The following is a 16046-nucleotide window of genomic DNA, read 5'->3' as shown; positions in this document are numbered from 1 at the left end:
CGCCTCCCATCGTGGGCCAGGTCCCAGAATGGCGCCAAAGAAAGAGCCCGCCCCCAACAGCCATGAGTACGGCTGCGGAAATGTCCGTCAACGTGGGGGGGCTGCCCCTGAGAGTGATTGACAGCAGAATGCCCCAGGACCACCCCCCATGGGGGCGGAAAGAGAAGAAAACTGCGGGGCAGGGGGTGGTCTGGATCAGTCTGGCCAGGCCGCACCCGGAGATGGAGAAAGGAACCAGCTCCAGCACTTTAGCAAGGGGCCTGCTGCAAGCCACACCACCATGCAGGGTCACAGAGCTGCTAGCCCATCTCCCCAAGGAGGACCCTGAGTATGCGCGGGCGGCACTGGAGGAGCGCAGCAGGACGTGATCGTGATCGCCGGGTGGAAAGAAGAAGTGGCTCGGCGGGCTGTGACCCTGCAGCAGGAGGCACCGTCGACGTCCAGCAGCACACCAGCCACCGAGGGCAGTGAAGACAGAGCGGAGGCTGAAGACGACGCCGCGGAGGAGGCCGCGACAGCAGAGGCAGGTAACGGATACGCCCCTACCCCGAACCCTGGGGCCGCCGACCTGCCCCTGCACCCTGTTGCGGAACCCAACGCACCTGGACTCGCCGTCGACACCGTGCCGCCACCGCCATCAACCGGCCCCCAGGCCGTCGACGCTGCCAGTGAGCCCCGCCCCACGCCGTGCCCTCTGACCCCGGGCGTGCTCAGTAAACCACCACCGCAGGCCCGGCCGCAAGGCCTAGCGCCCCCGGGCGCCGCTGCCCCGACGGAACCCCCTGCACCTGCTGTACCACCCCTGGGAGCAACTAGGAAATGACCAGCGCGGGCCTGGTCGCAAGGCCACGTGCCCCCGGGCGCCGCCAACCCGCTCGCGCCCCCTGCCTCTGCAGTACTACCACTGGGCGCAGATCTCTTCGCCCAACATACCAGTCCGGATGGGCTTCCTTTCATCTGGCCCCCCGAGTATGTCAACCCCCGCTTTCGGAGGAGCCCGCCCGCGGAGGTTGGAGTACCATCTGAGCCCCTCATACCTGCTCCGGCGCCTCAGGAAACCCCCCAGCTACCGTTGGAGGACGCCCAGTTTGAATGGGACCCCACTGGGGAGGACCTAATGGGGTTCACAAAGGAAACACGGGCGGGCGCAGCCGAACGGCGGGAGGCCTGCCGCCAACAGCTGGAGATGTTTGAGAGGGAGCAGCGAGAGCGGCGCATGAAACAAGAGAAGCTGCAGGTCCGGAGCGCGGAGCAGAAAATGAAGGCCCGGCGAGATCCCCGAACTGCCCGCAGTCCCCGAGTCACCGGAACTGTTGTGAAGTTCCAGATGGAGCGCGGCTGGGGTTTCATCCGAGACCCAGAGACCATCAGCGACGTGTTCGTGACGAGGAGGGATGTGGAGAGCCACCTGCCGGAAGGTCATCGAGGGCGTTAACTATTTCCAGGGGATGTGGTGTCTTACACCCGGCACCAGGGCGTGAAAGGATGGTACGCCCTCCACGTCCACAGAGTAGTAGAGGAGGAGGAACAGCACTACTCGGACTCTGAGTACCAAGAGGACCCGGATGGGCCCGAAGACGACTATGAGGAGCAAGGAGCAGCTGGAGGGTATCGCTACCAGTAAACAGTAGCATACCAGTGTAAATAGTTACCCGTCGGGGTACAAAGGAACTGTTTGGGACTGTTTCCAGGATAAAGTGTGGTCCCCGTTGGGACTGATATAGGACTGTTTGACTGTTGCCCTATCCCCTAGGTAACCTGGCTGAGGACTGAGAGCAGCCATCCCTCTTCCCTTTAACAGGCTGAGGACTGTGAGCAGCCATTCCCCTCCCCAAAACCGGCCGAGGACTGGGAACGGCCAATCCCTTGTATATAGTTGCGCTTCCTAAAGCGCCCCCTACTGGTTTTATAAAAAAGGCTGCAACGTCTACCTCAAGATTAACTGGACTGTTGCACCTTTACCTGGTCGCAAGTTGCACCGCGGCCATGATCCAAGAATCTAAGAATGTGCTTTACTTAAAAATGTTTGACATAAGAAAGTTTTATATGCTGCTAGGTGATAATGCAAGAGTTTTATAAGGTGTTTTATACAAAAGAGTTCTGGAAGTATTGAAAATATTTTATAATGCCTAGTGAAAGAAAAGTGTGTCCCATAAAGGGAATTGAACAATGTCGTCCGTTTCTGATGTAAAAGGTTATTGAAAAAGTTTGCATGTCCTGTAATTAACTGTTTTTGCTCTTTTCCAGCCCGAGGACGTGCTGTGGTTTACCAGGGGGGAATGTAGCACCCCGAGGGTTCGGCCGCTACAGGGGTATTGCACCTCTGCCAGAGGTGTGGTATTCCACTCCCAGGTAAGGATGGAGTATGGACCAGGGCTCAGTTAGCTGCATACAGCACACACACCCCATTTCCGAGGGACAGCTCAACGGTGCTCCCACTAGACAGAAGTGCAGGCACGACCGACTATGTCCCTGTCTGGAGTGGGGAGGGGGGTGGAACACCCAGTGCTGTAGGGGCAGATAGGGGTTGGTTCCTGAGCGTAGGTAGGAGCCCATTGGTTGCTGGTCACCTGGGCTCATGGCTAGAGGGAGGTATAAAAGGTGGGCACCATCTTAGCTCAGAGAGAAGTCCTGTCCAGAGAGGAGAAGACAGGGAGTAGAGGCTCTGTAGGAGCTCTACTCCAGGAGGGCCTAGTGAGAGGCCGAGGAGGAGGTGAAGGGGAGCTGTGATTAAGTCTCATCCCAGCTCCACGAGGAAGGAACAGAGAAGGAGAAGAAGAGACAGAGAAACAGAAGGGCTCAGGAACAAGAAGGTGGAAGGGACCCTAAGAACCCACGAGAATCCAGGGTGCAGGGTCAGGCAGATTAAGGGTACCGGATCCCAAGTTGGTGGAGGAGAAACAACCCTCAGCCAAAGACCGGAGGTCGTGATAATTTATTGGTGCGACACCTCATCAAACCTGCTAGGAAGGCACCATATAGGACAGCGGAGGACGGGGCCCACGTTTAACCGCACAAGTCCGCGGTAGCTGGACAAAAGTGGGTCACTGGTGAGGCAGGCCAGAGGAAGGATTAAAGGGGGTCCTGAGCCATACTCCTGAGCTGTCTGGGAGTTGACCGAGCCCCTCACCTGGTGGACGCCGCACGGCTCGGGCAGTCATTCTCTGCAGAAGTGACTTGGATATTAACCGTGAGTAAAGACCCTGAACTGCAGTACGTTGTCTGTGTGCTTTTTCGCTCCTCCGGCACTACCGGTACTGGGACTCTCACCACCATCACCCCCACCATTCACTACACTGCCCTGGGGCCGCACTCTTCCCGTGGGGAGTCACACCATCCCAGCTGCATACATCATCGGCCCCAGCGGTCTGCCCTGCAGCGGCGGTTCCTAATAACCGCAATCCACGGGTGGCGTAGTCAGACATCTCTTAAAACATCTAAAAGACTGCCACTGGTCTGACCACCCTGAGCCACGGGACCGGGTCGCCACTACTACCCCCATCGTCTCCCTATTGCCCGGTTCCGAGTGCCCCACGGCCCAGGGGGCGAGTCATTAACCCCATAGAGAATCTATTATAGAGAATCTATGGGGTATTGTCAAGAGGAAGATGAGAGACACCAGACCCAACAATGCAGACGAGCTGAAGGCTGCTATCAAAGCAACCTGGGCTTCCATAACCCCTCAGCAGGGCCACAGGCTGATCCCTCCATGCCACATTGCCGCATTGATGCAGTAATTGATGCAAAAGGATCCCCGACCAAGTATTGAGGGCATTTACTGAACAGACATTTCAGTAGGACATTTCGAATTTTAAAAACATTTTTCAAGCTGTTGTTATAAAGTATTCTAATTTACTGAGATAATGACTTTTGTGTTTTCATTGGCTGTAAGCCATAATCATCAACATTAACAGAAATAAACACTTGAAATAGATCACTCTGTTTGTAATTACTCTATATAATAGATCCCTCTGTGTGTAATGACTCTATATAATAGATCCCTCTGTGTGTAATGACTCTATATAATAGATCCCTCTGTGTGTAATGAAACTATATAATAGATCCCTCTGTGAGTAATGACTCTATATAATAGATCCCTCTGTGTGTAATGACTCTATATAATAGATCCCTCTGTGTGTAATGACTCTATATAATAGATCCCTCTGTGTGTAATGACTCTATATAATAGATCCCTCTGTGTGTAATGACTCTATATAATAGATCCCTCTGTGTGTAATGACTCTATATAATAGATCCCTCTGTGTGTAATGACTCTATATAATAGATCCCTCTGTGTGTAATGACTCTATATAATAGATCCCTCTGTGTGTAATGACTCTATATAATAGATCCCTCTGTGTGTAATGACTCTATATAATAGATCCCTCTGTGTGTAAGGACTCTATATAATAGATCCCTCTGTGTGTAATGACTCTATATAATATATGAGTTTCACTTTTTGTATTGAAGAACTGAAATAAATTAACTTTTTGGTGATATTCTAATTTAGTGAGATGCACCTGTATGATGTACAATTTCATCATATGTCGTGTCCCTGACTTTGATGCAGGCTCGCATGCCGAGCCTGTATATTTTCCGGCAGATGACGACTGATTTAATCAGCCATCACCTGCCTCTTAAAAGCCATGCGTGAAGCGGAGCTCTGCCCGCCGCTATTAATCTGAAAGATGCCACTGTCAGTGTCTCGCCCGTGACACGATAGTGAGGCACCGATGGGTTGCCTTGAAGGTCAGGAGTCTGCTGAAGCCCCATACCTGTCATTACAATACTCCTGTGTAGACTAGCAATTAGCCGGCGTTCATAGGAGACCGTGATTTTGATACAATGCTATGAATAGCACAAGTGATCAGATGATCGCAGCTTCAAGTCCCCTAAAGGGACTAACAAGTACAATAAAAAATAAAATTTGTTATTGCCGAATATTCAGAAAAGTCAGATCTATCAAAATATAAAATAAATTAATCCGACCAGTAAGCGGCGTAACGAGAAAAAAAATCAAAACACCAGAATTACATTTTTTTTCTGGCCGCCGCAACATTACAATAAAATGCAATGAGAGGCGATCAAAACATCGTATCTACCCCAAAATGGTATCAATAAAAACGTCAGTTCAGGGCGCAAAAAAAAAAAAGCCATCACCCATCCCCAGATCCAGAAAAAGGAAGACATTACGGGTCTCAGAGAACGGCGACACAAGCAAATTTTTTTTTTTTTTTACAAATTTCCAAATTTTGTTTTCACTACTTAAAGAAGTTATCCACTACTTGGACAACCCCTTCTCATACCCCACGCTTGGCTCCGATAAAATAAAAAAACTTATACTCACCTCCCGTACCGGAGCGGTTCCCGCGGTGTCGGCGCTTGCTCTCCCTGGTGTTCCTGTGCTGTTTTTGTGACACGTGACGCTGGCGCCCAATCAGCTCTGGCGTCACTGTGTCGAATTGAACATGAAGAGGAAATCAGAGATCAGCTGCTGCCCGAACTTTCTCTTCATGTCGGAGACAGTGACGCCAGTGCTGATTAAGCGCCGGTGTCACAACAACCGCACGAGAGCTCCAGCACCCAGAGTGCCGACCTCACCGGAATGGCGCCAGCACTAGAGGTAAGTATAAGCTTTTTTATTTTATTGGGGCCAAACATTTTCGATCAAGAATGGGTTGCCCTAGTAGTGGACAACCCCTTTAAAGAAAAAAACTATACATGTTTGGTATCTGCGTCCTCGTACTGACCTAGAGAATCATATTGTCAGGTTAGTTTTACAGTATAGTGAACATAATCAATAAGAAACCCAAAAACAATTGTGAAATTGCACTTTTTTGGCAATTTCAATGCACTTGGATTTTTTTTTTTCTCGCTTTCCAGTGCATCATATCCAGCAAAAAACAAGCCCTCATGCATACAGCTATGGGGACAGAAAAATAAAAAAGTTATGGCTCTTGGAAGAAGGGGAGGGAAAACGAAAATAAAAAAAAAAACAGAAAATAGTCTAATCATAAAGGGGTTAAACTTGTATAATTTTGTTTTTTTTTTTCCATTATTTTAGTAGTTAAAAAATTCAGAACCTTGTAAAAAAAAGTATCTTTTTTATTTTTCTGTCTAACGTTTTTCTTGATATTCCATATTGCCTACATTCATTGTTTAGATTGTGTTTTATTACTTTTTTTGAGGACGTGCATGACCCAAAAACAGGAAATTCTGCTGGTTTGATTTTCCTCTTTTCGGTGTTTAACGTCTGGTTTAAATAATTTTGTCTTTTGATAGATCAGACTTATGGACACTATGTTAGGAAATATTTTTATTTTTTTTATTTCTTATTTTTGAACTGGAAAATGGAGAGGTGATTTAAACTTTTATATGTTTTTTTTCAATTTTCACTTTATTTTTTGTGCCACCAATATGTATTTTCCATAGCCATGCCTGCTATTAAAGCTTCTACCCCTACCATGCCCCGTTTACCGCCATTTTAATGTGTATCTGGACATCTAATCCATCTATCTGGAAACCGTCCCTTTAAAGGCTCCCTTTTTTTGGGGGATCCTCCTGGCGGTTCTGGTGTAACGTACCCCTGACTATTGCCCAAATTATCATTATATCATTATTATAATCAGTTTTCTGTCCTGGTCATCATGAAAATTTTAAGGAGATATTCTGGAAAAAAAACAAGAACCAAAACCCAAAAATGGGAGATAAAAAGTCCCGTGTGACAAATAATGTGCTGGTGCGCATGTGTGATTATCGCTCCATTCACTTCTATGGGATTGACAGAAACAAACACCATTATAGGGGTGGGGGGAATCTGAACCTGTCTAAAAGAAAAATCTGTCCATGTTGCCCCCTAGCAACCAATCACAGCGCAGCTTTCATTTCATATTCTGCTCTTGGAAAATGAAAGCTGAGCTGTGATTGGTTGCTATGGGCAGCAAAAGCTTTTTCCAGGGGTTGTCTAGGCCTAGAAAAACAGGAGCCGCACATGTCCACATCTTTCTAATCTCATGAATCACCAAGTCACAAATGACCAGATTTTATTTTATTTCCACCACTCTCCTGAGTATTCTGGTATTTGTTTTATTCAAATCCGCCATACGGTTCAAGAGATATGGGCCTTTGTATTTAGTGCTCATTTTCTTTACGACGGGGGCGTGGATCACAGGACTCTCTGCATAATTATCCTGAGAGCCACGCCCCCTTGGCAAAGACCATAAAAGTAGCACTAAATAAAAAGGCCCATATCTCTTAAACCGTATGGCGGATTTAAAGAAAAACAAAACAAAAAATGGATTACTCAGGGGGGCAACGGGAATAAAGAGCAAACTTGCCCCCTTTTGTCGTGTGGACATATCCCCTTTAAGAAAACCTCTGTGTTTATTGGTCTTCTTCGGGCCAATTGCTGACAGATTGATTTGACTCTGTCCGTTTTTCTCGTAGCTGGAACGTTAGAAGAGAAGGAGATGACCTCTGTGAAGTTTGTGACATCCCCCTACATCCTGGATTTATCCAAAACAAGGCGGTATTTTACCCCTGGAATGCCAGTTACCATTGTGGTAAGAGGGTGCAGTGGCCCTGTCCTCCACCAGCTGCCAGACCCCCAACAATCATACGTTTATCATAGATCCTGTGGATAAGTGATGAATGTTGTTCATGAGACATCCCCTTCAACAGGAGACCTCATTGAAATGAATGTGTCATCAGAAAAGGGATTGTTTAAATCCAGTTTTAGCGTTATATGTATTTTTAAACATTTTTGGCATTTATTTCTTTTTACATATCTTTATTTAAAAACAAAATTAGTAATCTTGCAATTTTCACACCGACCAATAAGACTATTTTAGACTCATACTTCCTATCCTTTCAGGAACAGTTTTCAGCAGTCTCATTATAATCAGAGGCAGGATTACAATGACTGATAAGTGATAGCACCTCTATATACAGCTGATAGTGCAGGATCCACCATTCACAATAGGTGATATCACAGCTCACCTCCTCTTTCTGTACAATGACTGATAACACCTCTATATACAGTAGATAACACAGGATCCACCATTCATAATAGATGATGTCACAGCTCACCTCCTCCTCCTCCTCCTGTACAATGACTGATAACACCTCTGTGTACAATAGATAACACAGGATCCACCATTCATAATAGGTGATATCACAGCTCACCTCCTCCTCCTATACAATGACAACCAACACCTCTATATATAGCTGATAATGCAGGATCCACCATTTACAATAAGTGATGTCACAGCTTACCTCCTCCTCCTGTACAATGACTGATACCACCTCTATATACAGTAGATAACACAGGATTCACCATTCACAATAGGTGATGTCACAACTCACTTCCTCCCCCTCTTGTACAATGACTGATAACACCTCTATATACAGTAGATAACACAGGATCCACCATTCACAATAGCTGATGTCACAGTTCACCTCCTCCTCCTCCTGTACAATGACTGATAACACCTCTATATACGGTAGATAACACAGGATCCACCATTCACAATAGATGGTGTCACAGCTCACCTCCTCCTCCTGTACAATGACTGATAACACCTCTATATACAGTAGGTAACACAGGATCCACCATTCACAATAGCTGATGTCACAGCTCACCTCCTCCCATACAATGACTGATAACACCTCTATATACAGTAGATAACACAGGATCCACCATTCACAATAGCTGATGTCACAGTTCACCTCCTCCTCCTCCTCCTGTACAATGACTGATAATACCTCTATAGACAGTAGATAACACAGGATCCACCATTCAAAATAGATGATGTCACAGCTCACCTCCTCCTCCTGTGCAATGACTGATAACACCTCTATATACAGTAGGTAACACAGGATCCACCATTCACAATAGCTGATGTCACAGCTCACCTCCTCCCATACAATGACTGATAACACCTCTATATACAGTAGATAACACAGGATCCACCATTCACAATATGTGATAGCACAGCTCACCTCCTCCTCCTCCTGTACAATGACTGATAACACCTCTATAGACAGTAGATAACACAGAATCCACCATTCACAATAGCTGATGTCACAGCTCACCTCCTCCCATACAATGACTGATAACACCTCTATATACAGTAGATAACACAGGATCCACCATTCACAATAGGTGATATCACAGCTCACCTCCTCCTCCTCCTGTACAATGACTGATAACACCTCTATAGATAATAGATAACACAGAATCCACCATTCACAATAGCTGATGTCACAGCTCACCTCCTCCCATACAATGACTGATAACACCTCTATATACAGTAGATAACACAGGATCCACCATTCACAATATGTGATATCACAGCTCACCTCCTCCTCCTCCTGTACAATGACTGATAACACCTCTATAGACAGTAGATAACACAGAATCCACCATTCACAATAGCTGATGTCACAGCTCACCTCCTCCCATACAATGACTGATAACACCTCTATATACAGTAGATAACACAGGATCCACCATTCACAATAGGTGATATCACAGCTCACCTCCTCCTCCTCCTGTACAATGACTGATAACACCTCTATAGATAGTAGATAACACAGAATCCACCATTCACAATAGCTGATGTCACAGCTCACCTCCTCCCATACAATGACTGATAACACCTCTATATACAGTAGATAACACAGGATCCACCATTCACAATATGTGATATCACAGCTCACCTCCTCCTCCTCCTGTACAATGACTGATAACACCTCTATAGACAGTAGATAACACAGAATCCACCATTCACAATAGCTGATGTCACAGCTCACCTCCTCCCATACAATGACTGATAACACCTCTATATACAGTAGATAACACAGGATCCACCATTCACAATAGGTGATATCACAGCTCACCTCCTCCGCCTCCTGTACAATGACTGATAACACCTCTATAGATAGTAGATAACACAGAATCCACCATTCACAATAGCTGATGTCACAGCTCACCTCCTCCCATACAATGACTGATAACACCTCTATATACAGTAGATAACACAGGATCCACCATCAACAATAGGTGATGTCACAGCTCACCTCCTCCTCTTGTACAATGACTGATAACACCTCTATATACGGTAGATAACACAGGATCCACCATTCACAATAGATGATGTCACAGCTCACCTCCTCCTCCTGTACAATGACTGATAACACCTCTATAGACAGTAGATAACACAGAATCCACCATTCACAATAGGTGATGTCACAGCTCACCTCCTCCATCCTGTACAATGACTGATAACACCTCTATATACAGTAGATAACACAGGATCCACCATTCACAATAGGTGATGTCACAGCTCCCCTCCTCCTCCTGTACAATGACTGATAACACCTCTATATAGAGTAGATAACACAGGATCCACCATTCACTATAGGTGATGTCACAGCTCACCTCCTCCTTCTGTACAATGACTGATAACACCTCTATATAGAGTAGATAACACAGGATCCACCATTCACAATAGGTGATGTCACAGCTCCCCTCCTCCTCCTGTACAATGACTGATAACACCTCTATATAGAGTAGATAACACAGGATCCACCATTCACTATAGGTGATATCACAGCTCACCTCTTCCTCCTCCTGTACAATGACTGATAACACCTCTATATACAGTAGATAACACAGGATCCACCTTTCACTATAGGTGATGTCACAGCTCACCTCCTCCTGTACAATGACTGATAACACCTCTATAAACAGTAGATAACACAGGATCCACAATAGGTGATGTCACAGCTCACCTCCTCCTCCTGTACATTGACCGTTGCACACACTCATTAGATGCCTCACTACAATAGATAAGGTCAGGGTCAGTCATTTGCTACTAATGTTCATGTGTTTCCTGAAACAGCAGGAAGTTAGAGTCTAAAAAACCCGGTGGTCGGTGTGAAAATTGCAAGTTTTCTATTTTTTAATACAGATTGGGATTGTGGAAAAGTAATATTATCAATTTTAAAAAATGTAACACACATTTTCTGATGACACATTCTCTTTAAAGAAGGGGGTATTTGTAAATGGCTTTCAGGTCCCTCTGTGCTCTGTGTTGGCAGGCGGAGGTCACTCATACAGACGGCTCCCCAGCTCCGGGTGTCATGGTCAAGCTCTTCAAATCTAACGTTGAACAATATTCCTTCCCGTCCGGTGACTTTGGGGTGAGATCCTTCACGATCAACACACAACCCACCCAGAAATCCTTTGAAGTTAAGGTACTGTCATTGTGTTATTTCGGTCATTACATCTGAAATTCAACCTGTACCCATTAACTAGGTGTTTATTGAACGCAGGTCACAGCTGGAGAGGCCGGCGCCCGTCAGGAGGAGACTCTGATCCTAACTTCCTACAACTCCAAAACTAACAGTTTCCTCTACTTGGAGATCCCAGACCAAATATTGAGCCCCGGAGAAAATGTAAAAATCACAATGAAGGTTGCGGCTAATGATCCTGGAAGCGTGAAAAAAATCTATTACATGGTGAGAGGATGATGGACGGTAGGATGGAACGATAAATCTCCATCACTAATAGCCCCTATGTATGCGCAGTATTTTATGAAAGGTCCATTATGGGGACGAGAGCCTCCATTACTTTATGGCCACCCTTCACTAGCGTATCATATTGGGACATCCTAAAATGACAAAAGTCTAAAAGACTTATCATATAACAGGGAATCTGTCAGCATGTTTTTGCTATTTAACCTGATGGGGCATAGACAGTGATTCCAGTGATGTATCACTTACTGGGCTGATTCTTGTAGTTTTAATACAATCAGTGTTTCATCAGCAGGAGATTATCACTGCAGGACTAGTTCTCACATGCAGACCAGTCAGGCTAATCTGTGACCCCGCCCCCACCACTGATTGGTAGCTTACTGATAATGCACAGTGTACAAGCTGCCAATCGGTGGCATGGGCGGGGTTATACACAGCTCATCATTCTGAGCACCGCTACATCTACAGCAGGGAAAACTGTGATTCTATCAAAACTGCACAAAGCAGCCCAGTAAGTGATACATCCCTGGAATCAGGGTCTCTCCTCCTACATCATGCTGCTTTCATATTATAAAGCAAAAAAAGCAAAAACTTGTATGTGGCCCTGACAGTTGACCTTGACACCGAATTCAGATACCTGAGGGTGATAAGTGACCCAAACAAAAGACTCTGACGCCTAGGGGCTCATTCACACATCAGTTTTTCTCCTACGTGTTCTATTCGTATTTTTCGCCGATAGAACTTGTACCCATTATAGCCTATGGGGCTGCTCACATGTCCATGTATTTTTGTGGTCACGGAGACATGCCTAATTTTGATCTCGGATCAAACTCAAAAAATGTAAGTCCATGGGATCGTGAAAAAATCAGACAGCATTGTGATGCCACCCATGTCCTGCCCGGTTTCCAGACTGTTTGATGAAGAGGTTGAGAATTCTCCACCAGTATTTTTTTCATCTGAGAAAAACTAATAAAACTTTTAAAACTCAGCTGAAACATTGGTCAAAAACACTGATGAAGCACGGAGCGATTTTTGAGTGTGAGAAAAATCACTGACGTCTGAATAGGCGCCTATGGCTGATGTCAGTGATTCTTCTTGTGCGTGAAAAATTGTCCGAGTTTCATCAGTGTTTTTGATTAAAGCGTCACTAGAGTTTGGTCAGTGTCCGTTTTTACCAATGAAGTTTGGTCACAGTTTTATCAGTTTTTCTCGGATGGAAGAATTACTGATGGAAGTTTCTCCTGTTTCTAGCAGCACGCAGATGGCATCTCAGTGCTGTCCGATTTGTTCGTGGACCCATTGGGGACTTTTTTTGCGCACCCATAGACTTGAATGGGTGAGTCTCATCCAATTCACAGGAGACACTAGTGCATGCACCATTTTTTTTCACACGCTAATTCGATCCTTGAAAAATAACGCTCGTCGGCACTACCCCATTGAATAACATTCGTCCGAGAGTGGACAGAAAATACAGTCATGTGTACAGTCCTGACTCCGATACATGACTCTGACTTCATCCATTTGTGATCGGGTCTATAATATCTTTTACTTGGTGTTTTTTTTCGGGTCTATATTTCTGTTTTTAGATTCTTAACAAAGGTCGGATCCTTGATTTACAATCCATTGACCGAGTAGACGTCATGGTGGTGAACGTAGCCATCACCTCCAAGATGGTTCCCTCCTTCCGGATTGTCGCCTACTATTACTTGGGCTCCGAGATTGTGGCCAATTCCGTTTGGGTGGATATTACTGATGTCTGTGAAGGCAAGGTAACCCCAACGTCCGCAGATGCCCGCAACCTCCTGGGGGTAAATTATGGGTAAATTTACTGAGTGTTTATCTATATTTCAGCTTCAGCTTAGAACAAATGTGGTGGACAGTATCCTTCCTGGAAGACCCTTCCAGCTCACGATAGAGACAGATGGGAAGACCGCCGTGTCCTTGTCTGCAGTAGATACCGCCGTGTACCTCCTGAACTCCAAGAACAAGCTGACCCCCTCCAAGGTAGCCGAAATCCACCAAGTCTGGCCTCCAGATACTGAGTGACGAGTCCACGGTCTGGGTACAATCAGATGTCACAGCGCCGTCCTCAGTATGGCCTCCTCCATATCTTCCAGGTTTATAAGGCCATGAATGCCTACGATCTGGGCTGCTCCTCGGGAAGCGGAAAGGATTATAAATCTGTTTTCATAGAAGCAGGACTAGCATTCGTCTCCTCGGTGGGATACAGTGACATGAAAGGTGACTGTACGAACAGGGACGGAAGCCATTTATTCTGTACATTTATATTCTCAATTGGGTCAAGACAATGAAAGTGAAGACGGTGTAGTCATTAAATATTAATACGACATTTATTTTTCTTTACATTCGCTATCAGTTTTTATAGGGAAACCGTCAGCAAGCAGGTCTCTTCACGAAAGAGCGACTTATATTTTTCCTCCCCTTATTCTTAGAGCTATAATTTTTTTTTATTCTCCATCATCAGAGCTGTATGAGGGCTTGTTTTTTTTTTTTGTTTTTTTTTGTACTTTTGGCTGTATTTTTGAATGACACCATTTATTTTACTATATAACCTACAGAAAAAAAAACAGGAAAAAAATTCCAATTCCTGCTATTTTTTTTTAAATGTGTTCATTATGCGGTTATAGTGACCTGACAACATGGTTCTCCAGGTCTGTACGATAACAGTCATACCAAAACTTGCATATATATATATATTATATATATATATATATATATATATATATATATATATATATATATATATATATATATATATCATTTTTATTCATTTTTTCTTCATTTTTTATATTTTAATGGTTAAAAAAATTCAGACCTTTTCTGAGACCTGTAATTTTTTACATTTTCCATCAGTAGAGCTGCATGAGAGCTTGTTTGTTTGTGCATTGAGCTGACATTTTTATCGATACCATTTTGGGGAACATATATCATTTTGATCGCTTTTTAGTACATTTTTTGGAGGAGGTGCAGTGACCAGAAAATGGTAATTCTGATTTTTTTTTTTTTTTTAAATCTTCGTCATTTAAAGTACGCTTTAAATTCTTGTATATTTTGATGGATCTAACTTTTATAGATACGATCAGACAATTATGTTTATTTATTTTTAAAATTTATTTCTTTATTTTGAAGTTAGAAGACAGGAGTGAGTTAAACTTTTATGCTTTTCTTATTTTTTTAATAGTTTTTTGAAACTTTTTTAACTTTATTTTTAGTCGGAGAATAAGAAGTAGACAAAGTTATGACACCGATGCCAATGATCGATCATCAAGTTTTTAGATTATAACTTTTTTTTTCTTTTATTTGCTCGTAGAACTTAGCTGCAAAGTTTCTCAAAGGAAGAAACGATCCCTGGATTTCTCTGTGCTTGCAATGCAAAAAGGTAAATCTGGAGATAAGTGGCGCTGTAGCTTCTTTTTTTGGACATGGTCCCTATGGATAAGTTTTGGACTGGTCCATCACAGAAGATTCACCCGTGCCGTCTTCTCTCCGCAGTAAACAAGTTCCAGAACCAGACGCTGAAACAATGCTGCATGACCGGGATGAAGCTACTGCCGCCTCGTATGGAAAAAAAGTGTGAGACTCGAGCTAGCCGGATAGGTGCCGAGGACTGCCGTACGGCGTTCATCGAATGCTGCAAATACGCAGAGGAGCTACGCAAGAAGATCCAAGCGAACAAAAGGAAGGACATCATTGGGAGAAGTAAGAAATGTTATAGAATGTTGGCTTATTCCGAATAGTAAGAGGTCAGGTCAGGGTTACCATATGGACCATCTCCGTGTTAGCCCTGTATGAGCGCCAAAGAAACCCTTGACAACATGGTTACTAGACCCACAATATTAAAGGGGTTTTATGGGTTTGGAAGGAATGGTAATATGGCGCCATAGGACACAGCAGTGGTTTAGTGTTCGCCTTCTGTATCAGATCTGAACACACGCCGATGAATCTGATGTATAACGGGCCTTCTGGGGCCACACGTCCTCGCTAGTTCCATGTTATTTGCGCACTTTGGGGCTGGATAAACTACTTCGCTTGTGCCAAAAAAAAGAGCACTACAAATGCACTGCACCTTCTAGTGAAGAATTCACACTTTTTTGTATTTTCTAACTCACAGAATGTAGTTCAGAGCATCGAGCCAATAAGAGCAGCAATAGTCCAGGCGTTAATGGGATATCCGGCCCCAATTTATTTAGCCTTTCTGGCTTCCCCTGATGGATTCCTGGATTATTATTACTGCTTTTTGCTGATTTTTTCCTTCTTCTCCACACTCTGATCTTCCATGTACAAACCACTCCCTTCTGCTACCAATAACACTAAGAGAAGGGAGGAGAAGTCCGTCATGGAAGGGATGCACTGGATGGTGCCTTTTTTAAATAATCTGGATACACTGGCCCTCGTTGGATGGTGAAAGAGTGGAGCCCAATAGCTCCTCATAATGTATCTGCTTTGGAGGTGGAAATGGGCTCCCTTGCCACTTGGACCCCTGTGTG

At 44.7% G+C, this 16046-nt stretch overlaps 1 protein-coding gene across 2 annotated transcripts in view; it reads left to right on the top strand.

The window, feature by feature from the left end:
- The window catches only part of LOC141155175 (complement C4-like), a 161442-nt gene that overhangs the window by 32445 nt on the left and 112951 nt on the right, over positions 1 to 16046 (top strand). For both annotated transcript variants that reach the window (XM_073641877.1, XM_073641875.1), the window contains exons 10-17: positions 7447 to 7562; positions 11104 to 11259; positions 11338 to 11523; positions 13125 to 13307; positions 13390 to 13542; positions 13656 to 13779; positions 14870 to 14938; positions 15052 to 15258. In XM_073641877.1, coding sequence (XP_073497978.1) covers positions 7447 to 7562; positions 11104 to 11259; positions 11338 to 11523; positions 13125 to 13307; positions 13390 to 13542; positions 13656 to 13779; positions 14870 to 14938; positions 15052 to 15258 — 1194 coding nt within the window. The remainder of the gene's footprint in view (positions 1 to 7446; positions 7563 to 11103; positions 11260 to 11337; positions 11524 to 13124; positions 13308 to 13389; positions 13543 to 13655; positions 13780 to 14869; positions 14939 to 15051; positions 15259 to 16046) is intronic.

This window comes from Phyllobates terribilis, unplaced genomic scaffold (assembly GCF_046119375.1).
Source record: "Phyllobates terribilis strain yellow unplaced genomic scaffold, ASM4611937v1 Scaffold_7__3_contigs__length_470593459, whole genome shotgun sequence".
NCBI lineage: Eukaryota > Metazoa > Chordata > Amphibia > Anura > Dendrobatidae > Phyllobates > Phyllobates terribilis.
Note: the sequence above shows the minus strand (reverse complement) of the source record. Positions and strands in the feature narration are given on the sequence as shown.